Below are 21,561 nucleotides of genomic sequence, written 5' to 3'. Positions count from 1 at the left end.
CTTATTTCTACCATATTTCCTTCCATGTTTCAGGTCCGCCCAAGTGATGCTGCAAACCTGTTGCTTCTCTAGTCACCTTTGGCCCAAACTGTTTTCTACGGGGTAGTAGCTGTGCAGAGAAAATGGACTGCATGGAGTTAGGTGAGTCCCTACTTCCCAAGACCTAGAGCTTTGTTCTTATTAAAGTGGTGATAATCTTGTCTTGCCTACCTCACAGAGTCATACCGTGGTAAAATTAAATACAGTATGGAGATACTTTTTGGAAATGATATCATCAAATACAAACTATAAGATTATTTTAGGAAACCAGTCTCCCTTTCTGAATATCGCTCAAAAGCCAATCAGATTTATTAAAATGGTAATGTTTATCCACCACAAAGAAATAGCACTTAATCCATGCACTGGCCCAACGAATAGCAAATTTAACGATCATATATCAAACATCTTATCCTATCATTGCGATACACAAAGCCTGTCAGTTCAGAAGTCCTAATAGTTGGTTTCAATAACATGATCCAAGATGAAGAGAGTCAGGGGCTATAAGAAGATAGAATCCTTTTCCTCCAGATTGTAGCTGTTATTAGCAAAAAACTGAGGAAGTCAGAAAGTAGCTAATAATGTCCTCCTGTTGCTGGTCAGAGGGACAGAAAAAGAGAAGTAATTGGGGAATTGAACCCAAGTGCAAGTTTTCAAATTCTCAACCTGAAACCCCAGCTGCCTCACACGAAAGTCCTTGCATTCTGTGGCCACACAAGGTGACACTGGAATTTTAGCAATGTGGCAACAGCTGTTTTGTCTGGGACCATGACCCCAGTGGAGGGACAAGGGTAATAAAAATGATTAACTGGTCCTATTGGTCTCCACTTTATAAGTCTTATGTGTCTTTATTTTTAAATCTGAGGAAGTCATCTTATTTTTATTAAGAAGTGAAATTACCATTCCCGTTGACTCAAATAAATGGTTACGTTCATTTTCTCTGAAGAGATTATCATTATAGTACATGGCCTTTAGCCATTTAATACACCAAAGAGACTGAGGTTTTTTGCTGAAAGGAAAACTGAGAAACATGATAAAACTCTGATCAGTTCAAGGTTTCTAAAAGGGGTGTTGAGAATATGAACTGGATTCCCATTTAGACATGATGAGCCTCAAAATGTATATAGTCACATACAGGGTGCTTTAACCAGAAATTAAATGTTAAAAATCAGACATTTCTTGTCATCCACTTTATGAAGTAGTCCAAAATGAATTTGGGGTACTAACTTGTTTTAGAGGTGGGTCTTGCTGTATGCTAAAAACAATAACTTTGCACCTTGAGTTCTCAGTTCATAGCCAATAAAGTTGGGGATGGAAGATCCAAATGGACAGATAACAGGATACAGCACAGAAAGCCATCAGGTCTATGGTTTGTTTTTTTTTTTATAAAGATTTTATTTATTTATTTGACAGAGAGAGAGACAGCCAGTGAGAGAGGGAACACAAGCAGGGGGAGTGGGAGAGGAAGAAGCAGGCTCATAGTGGAAGAGCCTGGTGTGGGGCTCGATCCCAGAACGCAGGGATCATGCCCTGAGCCGAAGGCAGACGCTTAACGACTGCGCCACCCAGGCGCCCCAGGTCTATGGTTTTTGAGGGCATATATTGTCATTGTTATGATTATTCATCTGACCCAACCCATAAACTACCAGAAAGGAAGCATCACTTTCTTTTCTGGCACTGTTTTTCTCCTAGCTCCTTTATGTTCATTAGATACATCAAGCTCATTCCCACCTCAGGCCCTTTGTACGTCCTGGTCTTTCTGGTTGGAAAGATCTTGCTCTGACCCTCATGGGCTAGCTCCTTCTCAAGTAATGTCATCTAAATGCTCAAAGATGCCACCTGGACCATTTTAACTAGAGTAACAACTCTTCCAAATCCCTTTTACATTGTCCAGTTTGTTCCCCTGTATCACCTCCTATTAAATTGAAATTGTTCTGCTATCTGTTGAATTTCTTACTAACCACGGCTACCCCCAATCTTACACAATCAAGTGTAAGTTACTAAAGGGAAAGACCTTGTCTGTAGCTTGTTTTTGTTGCTACCTATTTTCTTTTGAAACTTCTGTATGCTCAATATTTGTAATAGTGACTCATACATGATCAGTATTTGTTGAATAAATGAATTCAATATTACACCCTAGATTACTCTTTTAACTGCGAATAAGGCAGTACAAACCTAACTTTCAAACTGTGCAATGACTCATGCTTTCAAGGTAAAAGAAGTTCTTTCATACTGAGGTTAAAACTAAAACAGAAATAACACGGTTGTATTTGTTTTAAATCATATTGTGGTTTTAGAAAAGAAGCATAAATTTCATTGGAGTCAGCTCCCGCAAAATGATCACTGTAGAGTTTTATCAGCATCGTACGGTAGATGGACATTTTAGATATCCATGAGCTAAGGGTTTTCACTTCAAGAGTATATCAAATTCATATAGAAAGTGACTGCAGATGAAATAGCATTTGTACTTAAAGTATAGGATAAGCATAAAATGCAAAAAACACCCCTGAAAATAATTTTGAAAATCACGCAGATTTAAAATTAATCCTCAAACACTGAAAATTTCCATAGCTTGAACATCCTCCAAAGGCTATGAAGTGTCATTCTTTGCTTAGAGCTTTTCCAGTGGAAACAGTAGAGGGAGCTGCTGCCCCACGTTACAAATTCCTTGCAATTCCTGTTTTCAACATAAATTGCTATGCACTGAAATGTGACACATTTGAGCCCACTGCACAATTCTCATACTGCAATAATGAAACAATGCACAAAAACAATGCCGGGGAAAAAAATGAAAGGGAATCAAGAGCGCTGCCTGTAACAGAGAGAAATAATAACACATTTTAAAATTAATGTGGTTTTTAATAAACACTTTTACAGTGATGATGAATGAGAAGTAAAGTTAATGTCAAATGGGTGGGCTAATACATACTTCCCTTAATGGCTCATTAGTTAAATTCTCCTGCTTTCCCTCCTGCTCCGCCTCATTTCCAGCTGCTCTCCTCTCTTTTCTAAAGGAACTAAAAACCAGAACACTTTGAAATAAACTAAGGCATTTCAAGTCCTGAGACTTTCCAAGTCTCATTATCATAACACAAGGCCACGATTTTCCATTGCTTATGCTATGCAGATAACTGGAAGGCTTTAAAGAAAAAGAGAAATTTTTATTAGAGTGTGAGGGATAGTAATTGAGACTTAGAGAACATCACAACTAATAAAATGCAACAGCTCAGATCCTGGATGAACAAGTCCCACAAGCAAGGAAGAGGCTGTAAATCAGAAAAGAAAAAAAAACCCCACTGAATACTTAGACCCCATTATTATTACCTGACTATACGTAACCTTCATCTCTCTTCGTGAGTAGATTTATATATGTGGAATAAGCTTTACACATTTATGTACAGCTCGTGGTCTTTCATTTTAGCAAGTCATTGAAAGACATTTACATTTTTGCTAACTGGATTTTGGGAAATTTATAAAAAGGGGAAAAAATGTAGTGGTTGAATTGCAGCTTCAAGACAATCTCTTCTATCTATAATACTATATGTGGGCCTGGATGTTCAGAATAATAGTAATGGATCTCAGTTATACTTAGATAGAGCTTTGCATTTTCAAGAAAGATCTTCTCATATGTGGCATTGATTTCTCCCAGCAACTGTGAGAAGCTGATGAGGTAGGTACTACCGTTTCAAACTTACAGAAAAGGAGACTGAGCCATGGAAACGTCAAGTGAATTGCCTGAGGACACCCTAGTGAGGAGGACTGGGTACCTCACAATCTTCTTACACTATCCCGCTGTCCTGAAGCACTGTAATGCTATGGAGTACATGAGAAAATCAAGCCATGTTCTGTGTATAATGTTTAAATAAGGCTGACCCTAGTCAAATTGTAAATCAGAAGCTTGTCTTTCACATCTGTGAGCCAGTGAAATAAAGGTGGGTTTAGAGATCAGCTCCTGGGTTTCACTTCTGGTTCCCCCACTTACACTTGTGTGAACTTGGGCACGTTACTGGACGTTTCTAAGCATCCCTTATCCTATTATAAAATGGGACCGTTTCTCCATCTCAGCACCGTTGTGAGGATCACACAAGGCACTGGCAGTGGACTGCCTCCTGCAGAGCAAGTATTACAACAAACTCTCGTGATCATCCCTTTCTTTTGAACCTGCTTCCTCAGGAGTTAGTATTCTTTCTTTCCCCGGGGAGGTACTTAATGCTCTCATGCTTCTCTGAAAAACTGCTCTCCAGCATAGTGTATTTGCAAGGATTATCAACCTAAAACATCTCTGCTTGATGGTTTCCCGCCAATGAAGAGTTAGTCATTCAAAACAAGATGGCAGAAGTTACTTGGGAGAACTTGATAACTTTTCCCTTTGCATAGGTAAGATCGGCTCTGCCTGTTAACAGGAAATTGGACTAATATTTTATTTTATTTTTAAATATTTTGTTTATTTATTTGAGAGAGAGAGAGAGAGAGTGTGCGCACAAGCAGGTGGAGTGGCAGGCAGAGGGAGAGGGAGAAGCAGGCTCCTTGCAGAGCAGGGGGAGCCTAATGTGGGACTCGATCCCAGGGCCCCAGGATCATGACTTGAGCCGAAGGCAGTGGCTTAACCAACTGAGCCACGCAGGCACCCCAGGACTAATATTTTATAAAAAAATATGTTCATCATAAAGGGCTGTGGCGAGCTCTGTTAGCCAGTTTAGCTGTTCCTCAATCACAAGTATTTTGATTCGGAATAATCTCATTTTATGCAGAATATATGTATGTGAATTTCAACTACATCTTCCTCAGAGTAAAAATTGCTATTAAATATAAGGAAGTAGGGGTGCCTGGGTGTCTCAGTTGGCTAAGTGTCTGACTTTTGATTTTGGCTCAGGTCGTGATCTCAGAGTTGTAAGATCAAGCCCCACGTTGGGCTCTACTCTCAGTGCGGAGTCTGCTTGAGATTCTCTCTCTCCTTCTGCCTCTGCCCATCCTCTCTCTCTCTCTCTCCAAATAGATAAAATGTTAAAAAAAAGTAAATATGGGAAATAAATTGGAGAAATATATATGACTTCGATGAAATACTAATTCATAAAGACAATTTAATAACAGTAGTTCGATAGGTCTACTTTTAGTAAATAGTCAATTATTAGAATTTTGTTCCCCTAGGAAATATACTTTCTAAGGGGGAAAATGGTTCTCCTTTACATGCTAAATGGAAAGTTGTAGGAAATTGTTCTTTGTAAAAAATGCACCTTTTTGGTACAAATGTTTCTTAAGAAAGTAAGAAAATACAAATTTGACTTCAGAACAAAAAATTGTTAACTAGAAGGACTGGTTAAAATGTTTCAATTATTTGAGTTGCTTCAGGCCATTAGAAATTTCTTTCAGTTCTATTTTTTAAAATCTTCATTGTTATTCCTTTAAATAACAACACTACCTTTGATTTAGGGAGCATCTCTAAAACCCCAAAGGGAAAAACATTTTCTTGAAGAAATTGAGCTAGTATGCTTGTCATCAAAGGATCCATGGCCATCGTGGTGCTTTTTAGACAATCACACTGATCAGAATAAAGTTTTTTCTCCCTAACTTTTCTAAAGGCTAATTGCTCAAACATACATGCTGAAATTACGTACCGTTCACTCACTTTGGGGATATTACATATTTTTTGATTACAGCTTGATAAGAGAGACAAAATTAATATTTTAAAATTATTTCATATTGCCAAGAAATTCGAACATGTGCGTTAGGAATCTCACATGCAAGCCACTAGGGTGAGTCGTACACCATCTCTAAATCTCAGTTAGAAAGATTTCTGCCTTGACCAATCTTTCCTTCTTTCTCCCCTTACCCTCCTTCCTCCTGTGAAGTAGGGCTCCTTTCACATAGGGTACAATGTTGAAAAAGACAAATAAATGAAAAACGACAACATTTTGATCTAAGTATGTCCATAAAAAACTGGGGATATCGCCTAAGCTATATATAGATTGTCATAAAATACAAATAGCTCCATGGGACATACGAAAGAGATTAAAAAAAAAAAAAAAGCTCTGCCCATACCTTAAAAAACAGTAAATACTATGACAGCCACAGTGAATCTTGCCTACGCTCAACACTCCAACTCCACCATGCCTGCCACTAGAGGGACGTCATCAAAGAACTGTTGCCATGGGACTCCCCATTTAGAACTCTCCACGAATTTTTGTAGCTTCACCGGACTCATGGGGCTTCAGGTGAGGTTCACCAGGACCCTGGCAGGGCTCCACATGTCAGTGCTGGCCTCGCGCTCTTCGTCTCAGAACTCCGTGGGCTGCCTGCCCGTCCCCTCTTCCCCCCAGTACTCTATTTGCTCAGTACTCTATTTGCTCAGGCTGCTTTCCTTCGCCAGCCATACTCCGTTTGCTCTCTCCTTCCCCTCTATGTGTTTTACTGGACAGTTCCTTTCCAACTCTTTTTTTCAAAAGTTTTATTGAGGTATAATTGATATACAAACAACTGAACAGATGTAATGTGTACAATTTGGTGACTTTGGACATCTGAAAATATCTGTGATACTCTCACCACAATCAAGGTAATTGTCATATCCAACACTGCCCAGCGTTTCCTTGCCTCCCTTAGGTGTTTGTTTTTGTTTTGTTTTGTTTTGTGGTAAGAACACCTAATATGAGATCTATACTCTTAACAAACTTCAAAATGCACGGCCGGCACTGTGCAGGGCACTCTACAGGCACGACGTGGTCAGCCGATCTCGAGAACGTCTTCACCTTGCATAACCGAAACTTTGTACCTATTGAATAACAACTCCCATTTCCCCTAGCCCTGGCAACCACTACTGTGTTCTCTGTTTCTCCAAGTTTGACCATTTTAGAGATCTTATCTCAGTGGAATCATGCAGTCTTTGCCCTTCTGTGACTGGCTTAGTTCACTTAGCAAAATGTCCTCCAGGTTCGTTCATGTTGTTGTAACTGGAAGGAATTCCTTCTTTTTTTTTAGGGCTCAATTTTTACGCTTCAGTTGTCAGTTCCTGAAGGAACCATCTCGATCACTGTCTTTTCTAATTCTCTTCCTTTGTTTACATTTCTGGAAACTAAACTTGAATCCCCAGAGGACAAGGACGATATCGTATTCATGTTTGTAAGCCCTGCTCCTAGCAGAGTATTACGTACATGGTAGGCCTTAAATAAATAGTTTGTGAAATTGCTTAACAATGTAAATTAGGAACAGGACGATGTTTTTATAAGCTCATTTTCTTAAGATATGAATTAATATGATCTTAAAAGGACTGCTTTCGAAGAACTCTATTTATTTCTACCCATTAGAGAAACAACAGTCCTCTTGCTAAAATACACTATGTTCAGAAAAATTAAACATGAAGATTGCACAGAAAAATGTAGGGAGCCCATTATTTTGCCTTCTCTTGCAATGCTGCCCTTGGCTAAGTCCTATAAGCATGAGTAGGCGCCTCCCAAGATTTTTTTGCAACATGCTGGTGTGGTCATCCATTCAACCTATCATCTGAACAACTTCAAAGAAATCCAAAACAGGATGAAAACCGTACCCCAACACAAAGTTTTGATAATACTTGTATTAGAGAAAAGATATTTTAGTCAACTGGAGGAGTTATCCCAGAATCAAAAAGACAAAGAATTTCCATAAACCACAATTCTTAAACAGAAAATGAACTATTTGAGACCTTTTCGTTTAAAACAAAGCTGACCTATGAATAAAAACCTTTTCTTTTTTTTCATGGATTTCCCCCCTTATTTTTGTAGTAGGTTATTTTACAATATTTTATTGTAATCGGTGTTTTGTTATATTACAAAAGATAATAAACCACCTTTCTTTTAAATACTGTGACTCAGGATTTAACAAACCTGTATCAGACTCATAGCTGAGTTGAAATTCTAAATCCAATACTTGAAATAAAATAAGTACCTCTCTTCCCCAAACACTCTGACAATAAACTAAAACTGGTGGAATTGAATATTATAAATTCTTTCATAGAATCACATACTTCTTAATCTTCTAAATTCTTCAGTAAACTCAGTTGATCTATAGTTGAGAACTCATTCCAGGACTTGGAGTAATCTTCTTTCCTAGATATTTGGCAGGCTTGTCACAAAAGCCTTCATCATTCAAATTCCTCCTTTGAGACAATTATCCAGTTTTAAAAGCAGTATCGGATGTTTAGAAAGCTACATGAAGGTCTAATCTTGCCTGTTCGCATTCACCAGCTTTTCTTCTTTATAGCACAAGACAATTATTGCAAATCTTACAATGCGTTCTCTGTTTTGCCAGAAAATTTGGAATAAAAATCAACAAAACTAATTCCTTCAAAGAATGGCTTCCAGGTTCCCAATTTATGCCTCTTCCCCCCACCCCCACTTCTTTTATAATCACTATCCATTGACACCAGTACATTGCTAACAGAACAATTCACTTGAATGGCGAAAGTGGATGAAATGAAATCAATGACAGGACGGCAGGCAACCTTGTTCATTTTCTGGCACACCCACCCACGACCACATCCTAAGAAATTCCTATGGTGCTAGGTCTGGAGCCCTCTAGCGGTGGTGGACGGTGGTTCTGGTCTTTAAAAAGCCACTTTCTGGTTTTCATTTTCTTATCTACAAAATATATTCATTTGTTTACTCGTTCATTAAGTAAGTTCAAAAAAATTGCAGGGCAGCAGGCAGGCCTATAAAGAAAATAACAGGACAAGCACGGTGCCCTGTGTTACTTCAGTGCAGGAGGTATATGATTGCAAGGATCATAGACGATGACACCTCACACACTGAGAGTGCTGACAAAGGCTATGCAGGAAAGCTGAGGTCAAGATGAGTCCTGGACAGAGGAGAGCTTACTTAGGCCTCTAGATGCACAAAGATGGCATTTTTGAGATAGTAAGAGAAGATGACACTACAGGTTACAAACGAAAAACGGGCATAGAGGAGGATGGGCAAAGAGAAGTCAAGGGCCATCTAAGAAGGGCCCAGAATGACATGTAGAAGATGCAGAATCCATCTTGAAGGAGAGGGAAGCTATTAGAATTTCAAGCCAAACGGTCACACAGTCTGAGTTATCACTGAGAAATATTACTCCAGTCGTAGAAGGCAGAGGCAATGAGCCCCTCTCTGAGACGGCTACTAAAATACGGATACAAAGTGACAAGGGCCAAACGAAGGCAGTGGCAATGAGGAAAGAGAGGAGGAGATGGATTCGTGATCTATCCGGAGGTAGGATGGACATGATTTAGGAACTGTTTGGATATGGACAGTGAGGGAGAGAAAGAAAATTTAGAATTATTTCTAGAGTTTAGTTTGGGAACATGCTACTTTTGTAACGTGTAGGAGACCTATACGTGGAGACAGTGAGCAGGCAGTGGGAGTGTATGAGCCTGGAATGCAGGAGGAATGTCTGGGTTGAAATTAAAAAAAACTGGAAATGTTTAATGGGTGCAACATATAGATAGGAGAGGAGGGAACACTGATAATGGAGACGAAAAAGGTTGGCCCCAGAAGTAGGAGAAAAAAATATCAATGTCTCTATACCGAGAGAATTGGGAGTTTCAAGGAGAGAGCAGGCACCCCTGTAAATTCCTATAGAGCAGTGAAATCAGATGAAGCCTGATCAGTGCCCAGGGAATTGCATGCCTCTGAGATTACTGGTGACCATAGAGAGAACAGAGCTATTAGAGTAGCCTGGGCACAAATCAGACTCTGGCGGGTTGAAGGGTTGGAAGAGCCACAAGAAAAGGAATAAATTTTCTAGAGGCTTGGGGTAAAGAAAAATCTGAGTAATTGGTTAGAAGATCTTTATAGCTCTGTTCAGCAACAGCATTCTATGAAATTCTACTAACAAAACAGTTATATCAAGAAAAGTAGACATGCTTCTCCAGATATCTAACTTACTACCACCCTGGACATTAAGAAACCGAGGAAATGGAGCCAGGTAGGTTCAGATCAGGATTCATCTGCTTGGAGACTTGGCTTAGGGTGCTCGTACAGACAGTACAGTGGTTCCTGTCCATGTAAGAAAGACGTGGGTGAGGTGTGCAGACAGCTACTCGCCTCCCTTACCTCGTGGTTTGTGTGGTGGTGGGAGGTGTAGGGAGTATAATCATTTTATTTTATTTTTATTTTTAAAGATTTATTTATTTATTTGACAGAGAGTGAGAGAAAAAGAGATCAAGTGAGTGGGGGGAGGGACAACAGGGGAGGGAGAGAAAGAGAATCTCAAGCTGACTCCATGCCCAGCATGAAGCCCAACAGGGGTTTGATCTCACAACCTGAGATCATGACCTGAATTGAAACCAAGAGTTCAACGCTTAACCGACTGAGCTGCCCAGGTGTCCCAGGAGTATAACCATTTTAAACAGTAGAAAGATGGAAATTAGCTACAGGGGAGTAAAATAATCCATAGATAAATACACAGAAAGAAAGAGGGACTCTCCTAAAGGACAGTCATCCTACTGTTTACTCACAGGCAGTCCTGGGGGGCCTGGTTTTCCTGGAGGACCTGTTTTTCCTCGTCTTCCCTGGAAACGGAAGAGAAACAGACAATAAATACTCTGATGCCTTTTTGCTTTTAGATGAGACAATATTACATGGCCATTTTAAAGATAGTAAAAATTAAAAATTAATTCCAAGCCTACCCAACCTTTAAACATCAATGAAATCTAAAAGCTAGAGGCCAAATTTTAATGACCAACAGGAGAAAAAAAGTGCCTGGAATGAATAAACCTGAAGTACGAGCAGTCCTTTAAATGCTGTCTGCCTTGATACTGTAGTCAAATAATATAAAGTATGTGAAAGATGATCTAAGATTGGCATTTCATCTGACAATTCTATGGTTTTGGATGCAATAAAACCTGCATTTGTCATCTTAAATTGGTATTTCTCAAAGAATGGTCTGCATTGTAATCTCACAGGGGTAACCCGAGGGTGAGATTGGGTGTTACAAATGCATATTCTGGACCTTCGTCCTAGACACACTGGTTTAGAATCTCTGGGGAAGGAAGTCATGAATCTGCATTTTAAAACCATTTCAGGTCACTCTTATGCCCACTAAAGTGTGAAAAGCACTACCCTAAGCTATACCATAATCTTATGTATTGTATAAAGCACTTCAGCTAGCTCTTTTCATCCCTTTGGATGGTTAAGCCATTTTTTAAGTAAACTAAAATAAATACCCCTTGCTTATTAATCTTCACCATTGCATTGAATGTTAACTTTCCCAAGTTCACCACTAGCTAAATTCCAATTGCAAGAGTTAGAAAAATAAGATTGTGCTAACATCTCTAGGTGACTGTGTATCTAATATCATTTAAAGGGCACTTAGGTTTTTTTATAAACTTACTTTTTAAATTTTTTTCCTTTTCTAATAGAAGGATGTAAGCCTAGGTATTGAAAGCATACATTTTGAATGAGAAGCATTTCTGAGCATGTTTTATTTTAATTTTTTATTTTTTAGAAAGAGCATGGGAATGGGGGGGGGAGGGCAGAGGGAGGGCAGGGAGAGATAGAACCTGAAGGTGGGGCCTGGAGCCTGATGCAGGGCTCCATCTCAGGACCTTGAGATCGGGATCTGAGCCAAAATCAAGAGTCAGACACTTAATCAATTGAGCCACCCAGGTGCCCCTCTGAGCATGATTTATAAATATAGTCACTCTATTTTATTGTTAATAATTATTTTATTATCATATTGGCAGTATATTAATACACATTAAGACTTGTTGCTATTGACAAAGTAAAAGTATTGGGTTAATCTTCAACGTTTTTGGGGGTAAGAAATGTAAACATAAACACAGAAAGGCCCATTTCATTCACTAATTTTCTTGTTCTGAAAGTGTCAGGCAAAGTAGCTTTCTCTCTCTGGTTTTTGTCTAGGCTGGGAGTGGGGTAGGAAGTCCAAGGCCAGTTAAACCAGTGGAGTAACTTTGGGAGATAAGGAAGCACATACCACACTATGATTGGGCGGGAAATGCTTGCACTGTTGATGGTAAGTTAAATTCACACCACCAAGAGTTCATATAAAAACAGCAGCTGTTTTTACAAACAATCCTAGCTAACACCTACAGAACACATTTTTAAAGACTTTATTAAAAACAGCACTATAATTAGTGGTCTTTTCATGTATTTCCTGTTTCAAAGATCTGAACCTGGGAGTTCCTTTGGGGAACTGTAACACTGGAATGAATATATAATTTAATAGTCTGTATACTTAATAGAAGTTATACCCACGTACATCATTTTCTGGTCTTGTAGTTTACACATTCGGAAAATCAATATATTGGGTCTTTTAGTAAATGTAAGTCAATTAGACCCTGAGGACTAATCAATGATAAAAAGTTTACTTAGAAAATGGAAGCACTGTAATTTATTTATTCACAAGAGCACAAAGAAACAAAATCAATGGCATCGAAGTGGGTGATTGGTTCTTTCTTTTAGGTTGAGGTTAGTTAAAACCTTGGGATCAACTTCTGTGTGCATTCTCCTTTCTTTAAAGGAGACATGTATATTGATCTGGGCAGGAACTGGGGAAAATGAGGCTGACTATTGATCAACTTTTATCACAGAGTGAATGGTTAAGGCAAACCAAATGTCAGATACCGTAACATACCACTGGCACATCTTAGGATGAGGAGTACAAACGTTAACAATTCAGTACGGTGTGGGCAAGCATCCAAATTCTTGCGTATCACTGCTGATTTACACGATCATTTAAGTCAGCCTCGCAACTGTCAGAGTGCACTGATGCGGACGCTGGAGGAGCACTGGGGAACACTCCTTTTGTTTACGCATTCTTGCTAAGGGTGCATGTGCAGGGAAAATATTTCTTAGGGCTGTTAAGTTACTGGAACATATTGTGTGCAGCAGATAACTTCAGATGGCTTGTCTTTTCAGTTTAAACATGGTTCGGTTCATAGACTTGAGTTTGTAGTTATACCCTAATACTGATTTGAAACTTCTAAGAGATTTTCCTTACAAAGCAACACAGTCCCCATTTTTTTAGCCATACAGCCAAATATGCCTTAAATATATTTGCACTTAGGACTTTAGCTTAAGTCTTAAGTTTTAGTGGTTTATGAAGAGGGTTCTGACAGGACAGGGTAAATAGATGAGAAACATGGTGGAAGCTTCAGAAGATGATGTCTGGGAGTGGTCTTGAACTACTGTAGAGATAGAAATTGTGGGCTTACTCCCAGGCAATTCCAAGGAACCCCACAAGTTCATTCCTTTGTCTTCTTTCCTCCCAGTTGCACTGAACAGTCTCCCGTTTTCCTATTCCTCCAAAACATCTTTTGTTTTCTCACTTAAAAGCATTCGGAAAAGGCAAAAGCCTCCCTAAGAAATAATGTAGATTTTTGGTAGGGTGAATTTTATTATTTAAGCCAGGATAATTCAGGGAATATTTTATATTAGTTAATGTTAATTATTATTTATATATCTATTATTAATAACATATGCCAAGACAGCAGGCATAAACCACAACTCTCATCTTGGGACTAAAATCAGATTCCTCCAGCTTTTCTGAGGAAAGTGTAATCTATGAATCTCTGTTCTTTTCCTTACTGGGTGAGAACGCTTGGGGCTAGGGGCAAGGGCTCTTGCTGGTGGGGGCAATGCGATGGGAGGAATGGTTGTCTCATGTTTGTCCCTACTTCTGCCTCCGTCTATTTCAGTGCCTTCACTGCAAATCTTGCTCAAGACCCGCTGTAAAGTGAGACAAAAATTAGGGACTTGGATGAGGGTGGGGATGAAAATCCTGGCAGACAAAGACAAATGCTGGGGTGGAGTGGCCTTCCTGGTTAGGATGCCTGCTCCCAGGTGGCCATTTGTTCATAGGCAATTCTAATAAATTGGAGTCTGGCTGAATCTCCAAGTGCATGGGGACCTACTGTTCCAGCATAATCACAATTGGGCTAATCTAACACTTTTCTGAAAACGGGAGTATAAAGCACAAAACAGATTTACCCTATCAGGTTGCCCTGGAAACCTCAAAGTGCTCAACATGTAAGTTTCCTGTTTGGAAATAGTGTAAAGGTTATTGGACAGCAGTTTAGATGTTCATCTAATGATTTAAACCCAGGGGTGCTCAGACCTGATTGTGCATGAGCATCAGGAGAGCTAGTTAAAACAGATCAGTATGCGAGGAAAAGGGAACCCTCGTGCACTGTTGGTGAACATGCAAATTCGTGCAGCCAGTGTGGAGGTTGGGTGGTCCTCAAAAAAGTAAAAACAGAACTACCATACTTATTCTACCACATTTGCTAAAGAAAAAGAAAACACTAATTTGGAGAGATATAGGCACCCCTATGTTTATTGAGCATTCTTCACAACAGCCAAGATATGGAAGCAAACTAAGTGTCCATCAGTAGATGAACAAATAAGATATTACACACACACACACACACACACACACACACACACACTGAAATATTACTCCCCCATAAAAAAAGAATGAAATCTTGCCATTTGCCATAACATGGATAGACCTAGAGGGTATTATGCTAAGTGACATAAGTCAGGTCAAACAAAGGTAGATACCATATGATTTCACTCATAGGTGGAATCTAAAAAAACAAAACAAATGAACAAACAAAAGAAAACCTACTCCCAAATACAGAGAACAAACTGGTGGTTGTCAGAGGGGAGGGGGTGGGAGAATGGCTGAAATGGGTGAAGGGGGTTAAGAGGTACAAACTTCCAGTTATAAAACAAATAAGTCATAGGGATGTAAAGTACAGCAAAGAGAAGAAAGTTGATAATAGTGTAATAATTTTCTTTGGTAACGCATTGTAACTAGACTTACTGTGATGATTATTTTGTAATGGATATGAATGTTGAATCACTATGTTGCATACTTCAAACTACTAGAATATTATATATCAACTGTACTTAAAAAAAACCCAACAGATTTGTGTCCCCACTTCCAGAGTTTCTGATTCACTAGGTCTTGGGGCAGGGCCTGAGAATTTGCATTTTTGACAAGTTCCCAGTAATGTTGATGTTGCTGGCCTAAAGACCACACTCTGAGAACCCCTCCTATAAGTCTCAAGCTCTTATTCATATTTAAAGTTAGGCAATCGTGTAGAGCTGCTAATATCTTGTAAATCTTGTAGCTTAGAACAAAAATGCCCAATTGGTTTTGTGATTATGTGAATTTATGTGAATAAAAAGCCCATTGTAAAGTTCAAGAGCACCTGGACTGGAGTCCTGGCTTTTTCTTTTATGGAATTTTTTGTGTCAAGGTTTCATTGCTGTAAAGTTGATAGTTATACCTTGCAACACGTCTGCTAAGCACTAAAAAAAAAAAATCATATGTAAATTCCTACCAAATACACCCATTAGAATGGCTTTCTTTCAAAAAACAGAAAATAAGTGTTGGCAAGGATGTGGAAAAATTGGAACACTTATTCACTCTTGGTGAGATTGTAAAATATTGCAACTGCTGTGGAAAACACTAGGCAGATTCTTTTAAAAAAACCTGTAAGTAGAACTACCATATGATCTAGAAATCCCACGGCTGGGCATATATCTAAAAGAACTGAAAACAGGCTCTTGAATTTGTCCATCTATGTTCATAGTGGCACTACCCAGAATAGCCACGAGGTGGAAACAATTCAAATGTCCACTAACAGATGAATAGGTAAACAAAATGTGGTATATACATACAATGGAATATTAGTCTTAAAAAGGAAGGAAATTCTGACACAGGCTACAACGTGGATGAACCTTGATGATATTATGCTAATTGAAACAAGCATAGTGAAATAAGTCACTAAATGAAAATACTGTATGATTACTGTATGTATCACTTATATGAAGTATATAGAATAGTCAAATTTATAGAAATAGAATGGTAGTTACCAGGGGCTGGGGGAAGAGGTAAGAGGGGAGTTGTTTAATGGGACAGAGTTTTAGTTTTGCAAGATTAAAAAGTTCTGGAGATCTTTTTCAGAACAATGTGAATATATTTAACACTACTGAATTGTACAGTTAAAAATGGTTAAGATGGGAAATTTTATATAATATGTATTTTTCCTCACTTAAAAACAACAACAGTACTCATGACATGACATCCCAATACATGGTGATAATAAAGTTAGTTCCTTCTCCTCCTGCTTTTCTACCAACCTCTGCCCAATTTTCCACATTTTTTTCATTTAAAAATGTTTGATAATATATCAAGAAAACCTAAATTATGGATTGTGCATGAATTAAAAAGTGTAACCAACTCTTAACTATGTCTATGGAATTTTTTTCATCTAAAATAAAAATGTGCCCACGAAGCACAGAAATATAAGAAATAAATTGTGGGGTATTCATACAATGGAATACTATACAACAACAAAAGTGAATGGAATACAACTACATACAACAATATGAGTGACTCTTGCAAACATAGTGTTCATCAATTTATAAAAGAAATAAACTCGGGCAAATTTAATCCATGCTGTTAGAAGTTATGACAGATTACCGCTGTGGCAGTGGGGAGTGACAGGGAGCAGCAGGGGGATTTTACTGTGTGGGTGATGCTGAACTTGTGGGTGTGTTGAACTTATGTGCCAGTGACATGGATGTGCTCAATATTTGAAAAATCATCAAGATGTATATCCTTATAATACATACATTTTTCTGAATGAATGCTACAATAAATTTTTTAAAAAATGAAATGAGGAAATTTCAACAATAGAATTATTTTATTTGAATTATCTAATGACTTCAGCCATCTGCATTTGCTGGGTGCAAGGCCACAGAGGGTCACTATTGTCAGGAAGACAAAAAAAAAAAAAAAAAAAAAAAAAAAAAAAAAACACCAAATAACCCCCCAACAAGTCTACTTAAATAAATGACATCTACAAATTTTCAACAGTTAAAAATAACCATCCTTCCAGGATGACTTGCAGTATGAGAGCACATGTATCTTAAATTAGTCACTTGATTTATAAACACTTGGCCCTGCAGGAGCATTAAGAAGAGAAAGAATGCAAATAATGGTCTACGGGTACTTATCTGACAGATGGTTTTTGCTGCTGTTGAGGATGATGATGATGAAGACAAGGTTATAGCAGTAATTGGACTTAAATAAAGGATGGTATGCAGACTGTGAGCCCACAGAGGAGACACATGTGAAAGCAGTCTCTCTGAATTGCCAGATCTTGCTAATACAGCTGGCTCCTCTCAAATATTTCCCTGTTCCCGTGTGTGTATTTAGCACACTCTTAGGCATCAGCTCAGCCTGAACAAGGTATCAAGGAAATGTCAAGGAAGAGGAGACAGGGCCTTGACTGGCACCCACAACTGTGAATGAGGTGTTAATTACACAGGAAAATATTACAGACTATTTGGGAAGTTTCGTTGTCTCTTTTTACATTGTGAGCGGAAATAAGATTTATGACTGATGTAAAAAGTTACCACATTTTGAAATCAATGATATGTGAAAAAAAAATGGGAAAGGAATACTTATGTAAGCAATGCATTACACTCTAAATGCATTTTACTTCTTCACAGATATTTAAAAATGCATCGCTGACAGCAACAACTCTAGTCATAACGTTCTCATTATTTCAGGGATCAGACAAGTGGCTCTTGCAAGGACATGGGAAGAAGACGTAATTCAGCATGGACAAGTGATTTGAAATAGGTTTAGAGATAAGGAAAGAAGAATCCATAATGTGATGCCATTCTCAATATTGCCTTCCTCAGGGTGGGATCTCAAATTTCTAAATCATCGTGCAATTTCCCCATCTTTCTGTCCCTTTCCCTTCTTTTCCTTGTACAGACTTTGAGTAACTACAGTAGCTTTTCAAAACGAGTTGGAAGGAGGACAATATTCTCCAAACCTCCTCAGCCACAACTGAACAAGTGGTAATCTGAATAAATGATACCACTTCATCAAAGCATTGGATTGAGCCAAATGGTCTGGTCTGTGGTCAGTAATGTCTATAGTCACTGTTTAGTATTCCTATTAAGTTATTATGTTGTTACTAATTTGGTCATGAAGATAAGTAACATCAAGGTCTGACCTCTTAACGCCCTTCTTCTTGGATGTACCAACAATCAACTTTTCCCTCTGTGCCCTGAGCTACCCGTGGTGTACCACAAAATCATAAGAAAAGTCTATGACTATCAATTATTAAAATGGTTACCATTCATCAGGTGCTTGCCATGGTCCAGGCATAGAGTGGTAAGCAAGGACTTAACATTATTTTGCTTAGTCTTTTCAAAACTACTGTGGGTGGGTGGTACTGATCCTCTTTTCCAGAGAAAAAAGGGTTAATAAACATCTAGCTCCAAATCTCTTTCCTCTTAATTGGTGGGGCCAAAATTTAACCTCAAGTGTATCTGAGATCTTAAAACCCATAATGCTCAGGATTAAGGTTTCCTTGGTGAGCATCCTAATCATTCACAATTTAGGTTACTTTGCTGCTGTAATTGTTGAGGTTCTCTTATTTTCTCACAACCAAGGCAGATTTTTAAATGTCCCAGTTGCTTATCACATTGTCCTTTGGAATTTGGGTCTTCCGAGGTCTCACCCACTCTCCTGATTTCTCTTTGCCCTCGCCTCAGAACCTAACCTGACTTCGGCGGACCTTCCAACGTGCCAACCACGTTGGAACCTTCCATTAGGATTTGTCTGGACTCCTGATTGTCTTGCCAAACCACCAACTCCCTCAGTCCCAATTTCTGGCTTTGTTTTCTATGCCTGCCATTGTCAATCTCTGCCAAGGCACTTGATTTATCTTGGTATCATGGGTGGGGCAACAGAAGGGTGTGGCTAAACAATTTCCTGAACATGCTGTGAATATATTTTCACATCTTTGCACCACATTAAGAGGGTGGATGCTGGAAGTGCACTGTGAAATGTTCTTTTCCTCCGTGACTAGAAATTCACAGCAGTCATGCTCACGGACTAGAAAAGGGGAATCAGGCTTTGTACACTGTCTTCTTTGTCTGAGAGTGATGCCATTGGTCTTCCACATCTCTAAGCACTTTCAGAATGCCTTGTGAAAGCTGAAATTTATCTTTCACCTTTGTTAGGGGAACTGTTATATTTCTAATTTAGGTAGATAAAATCAACGTGTAGATGGAAAAATAATGCACATAAATTGTCATGTCTACATTCACAGAAATGTGAAAATGAAAACAACGTGGTTAGAGAGGTCAGAGTCTGAACACGCTTAGCCTCACCAGCCAGCACTGGGACAAAGAAATCATTAATGACATTTTATATCTTGATTTCAATTAACATAAAGTATTAGAGGGTATAATTTCAGCATTTTTGAGTTGCTTACTTTAAAAGATGAGATGTACCCTCAAGGGTGGACTTTTAGAACTGCATTTTCAATGTGCAGAATTGATTAACTAACATCAAATAAATTCATAGGAATACATTTTGCAGCTATCCAATAATTGCCTGGTAATGGAAGAGAATTCCAGAGGATCCATAAGATGAACTATACAGGTCACCTGATTTTGAAAGAGAATTTTCAGGGCATAATTCTCAATTCATCAATTTGAATTTGCTAGGTCAAATTGCATTTGGATGTTTAAATGCTGACTTCAGAATCAAACCCTAACAAAAAGATGGGTGAATTTGTTTAAGAAAAATGCACTGTGCTTTTCATACTGTGCAAGGGGAAAATACATTAAGATGACTAAGACCTGGATCTTGCCTTCAAAGTACAAGAGGAGGGACAGTTATTCATAACAACTATTTGGATAGACTTGTTCATCTGGTTATGAGTAAGCTTAGGAGTTTGGGGCGGGGTGGGGGAGTGAGAATTAAGTTCCTTCCTGTACTAATCGTGTGCTATCCTGGAATAACTCTTGTCAACCTTCTCTTTAGGGAGAGGGAGAGGGAGGGTCACCAGCATGGGAGTGAAATTTAGGGAGGAAGCCATCTGTACACCCTCGGCAACAAGATGGGGCACCAAACCCTAAAATGCCTTCTCAGATAGGGAGAGCTTTTCCTGGATGCTTCTGCACTGACACAGATGTGTGTATCCTCTTTGGTCCTTTTCTCCTCTGATACTTATAACAACCTTTTAATCAAGTGTACTCAGAAGGCATTTCCTAGCTCATTACTCCTTTTTCTTTTTTTTTTTTCTCGATTATTGATTGATCCAAGTATTGGGAAACGTACTGATGACCTTCAAACACGGAACACTTGAGGACATGCCATTATGCAAAACTGGGTATATTTTTTCTTGAGTTGAATACTACTTAACATTTCTTTAAACTTCACATCCAATGTCACTTGAAACTATGACTGGGTAGAAATAATTCAGAGTCAAGCCTCATCAACCTGACAGATGACCAGACAGTCGCTTTCTCCTTCAGCTCCAACCTTTCCCCAGTATAAGGTAGGATTTCCTGGAAAAGCCAATGTCCCACTTGGTCCTTGCGGCTCTGGTGGTGGGTCATTTGGTGGATTCTTTTTATATTCTCCTTTGATTTTTCCACCCCCTTTAGCACTATCCTACAAGCAGAAATCCCAGCTGCATCTTGTTCTAGCATCCTGCCTACATGTAGTACATACATGTATACATGCCTATATACATATGGATTCGTACATAAAACCTACCTAATTCAGCTTTCTGGATCACGTAAAACTTCCATCACAACTTTCAAACCCTTCATTTGTTCATCTGCCACCTCTTTACTGTGTCTTTGAAGGACATTTTTTCCACTCTCAGGCAGCACATGCCCAGATTCATTCATTCATTCATTCATTCATTCATTCATTCATTCATTCATTCAATAAACATTTACTGAGCCCTTAATATAGCCAGACCCTTTCCTATGTTCTGGAAATATCTTCAATCTTTTCCTTTTATTAGGAACAATAATAGTAATAGATTACCTATGGTCCTTACTCTATGCCAAACACCATCCTAAGCAAATTACATCTATTTATTCATTAAATCTTCAAAATATCTTTGAGGTATCTCTGCCCTACAGATGAGGCAACTGAATGACAAGCAACTTACCTACAATCACCTGGTTAGTAAGTAGCAAAGTTGGGAATCCAGGCAACTTGGCTGTATCATCTCTGATCATTACCACTATGTTATACTTACTGTATATCTGATAACTAAATAAATAAAGATATGAATTCTGGATAGTAACAAGAATTGTAATTAGAAAAAGCGGGGTGAAGGATATAAAGTTATATAAGGAGGTGTGCAGTTTTAGATAGAAAAATTAGACACCTGAACCAAGTGAGTCTGCGAGCCATGCAGGTCTGAGAAAGGGCATCCAGCAGAGGGAACAGCAAAAAGAAACCCCTGAAAACAGCTTGTTCAAGGAACAGCAAGAAACACAGGTGGCTAGAAAGGAGCAAGCTCCTGAGGGGGTAGCAGGCAGGCCAAATTATGCTGGGCCTCATAGGTTATGATGAGGGTTCTAAGTTCCATTAAGCTCTTCTACTGGAAGTTCTGTCTTAAAAAAGTCATATAACAGAGGTTGATCTAAGATAATAGGCACGAAGGTAAAACTACTATAAAGTCATCATTTAATATAGGGGCTCAACAGAACT

General features: G+C 38.7%; 1 protein-coding gene across 1 annotated transcript in view; it reads right to left on the bottom strand.

The window, feature by feature from the left end:
* Nucleotides 1-21,561, bottom strand: part of COL19A1 (collagen type XIX alpha 1 chain) — a 312,582-nt gene that overhangs the window by 94,618 nt on the left and 196,403 nt on the right. Inside the window, exon 16 of the mRNA XM_034648272.1 lies at nucleotides 10,499-10,552. Within this exon, the coding sequence (XP_034504163.1) occupies nucleotides 10,499-10,552 (54 nt within the window). The remainder of the gene's footprint in view (nucleotides 1-10,498; nucleotides 10,553-21,561) is intronic.

This window comes from Ailuropoda melanoleuca, chromosome 19 (genome assembly GCF_002007445.2).
Source record: "Ailuropoda melanoleuca isolate Jingjing chromosome 19, ASM200744v2, whole genome shotgun sequence".
Classification (NCBI taxonomy): Eukaryota; Metazoa; Chordata; class Mammalia; order Carnivora; family Ursidae; genus Ailuropoda; species Ailuropoda melanoleuca.
The sequence above is the reverse complement of the archived record's forward strand: the minus strand, read 5'-3'. Positions and strand labels throughout refer to the sequence as shown.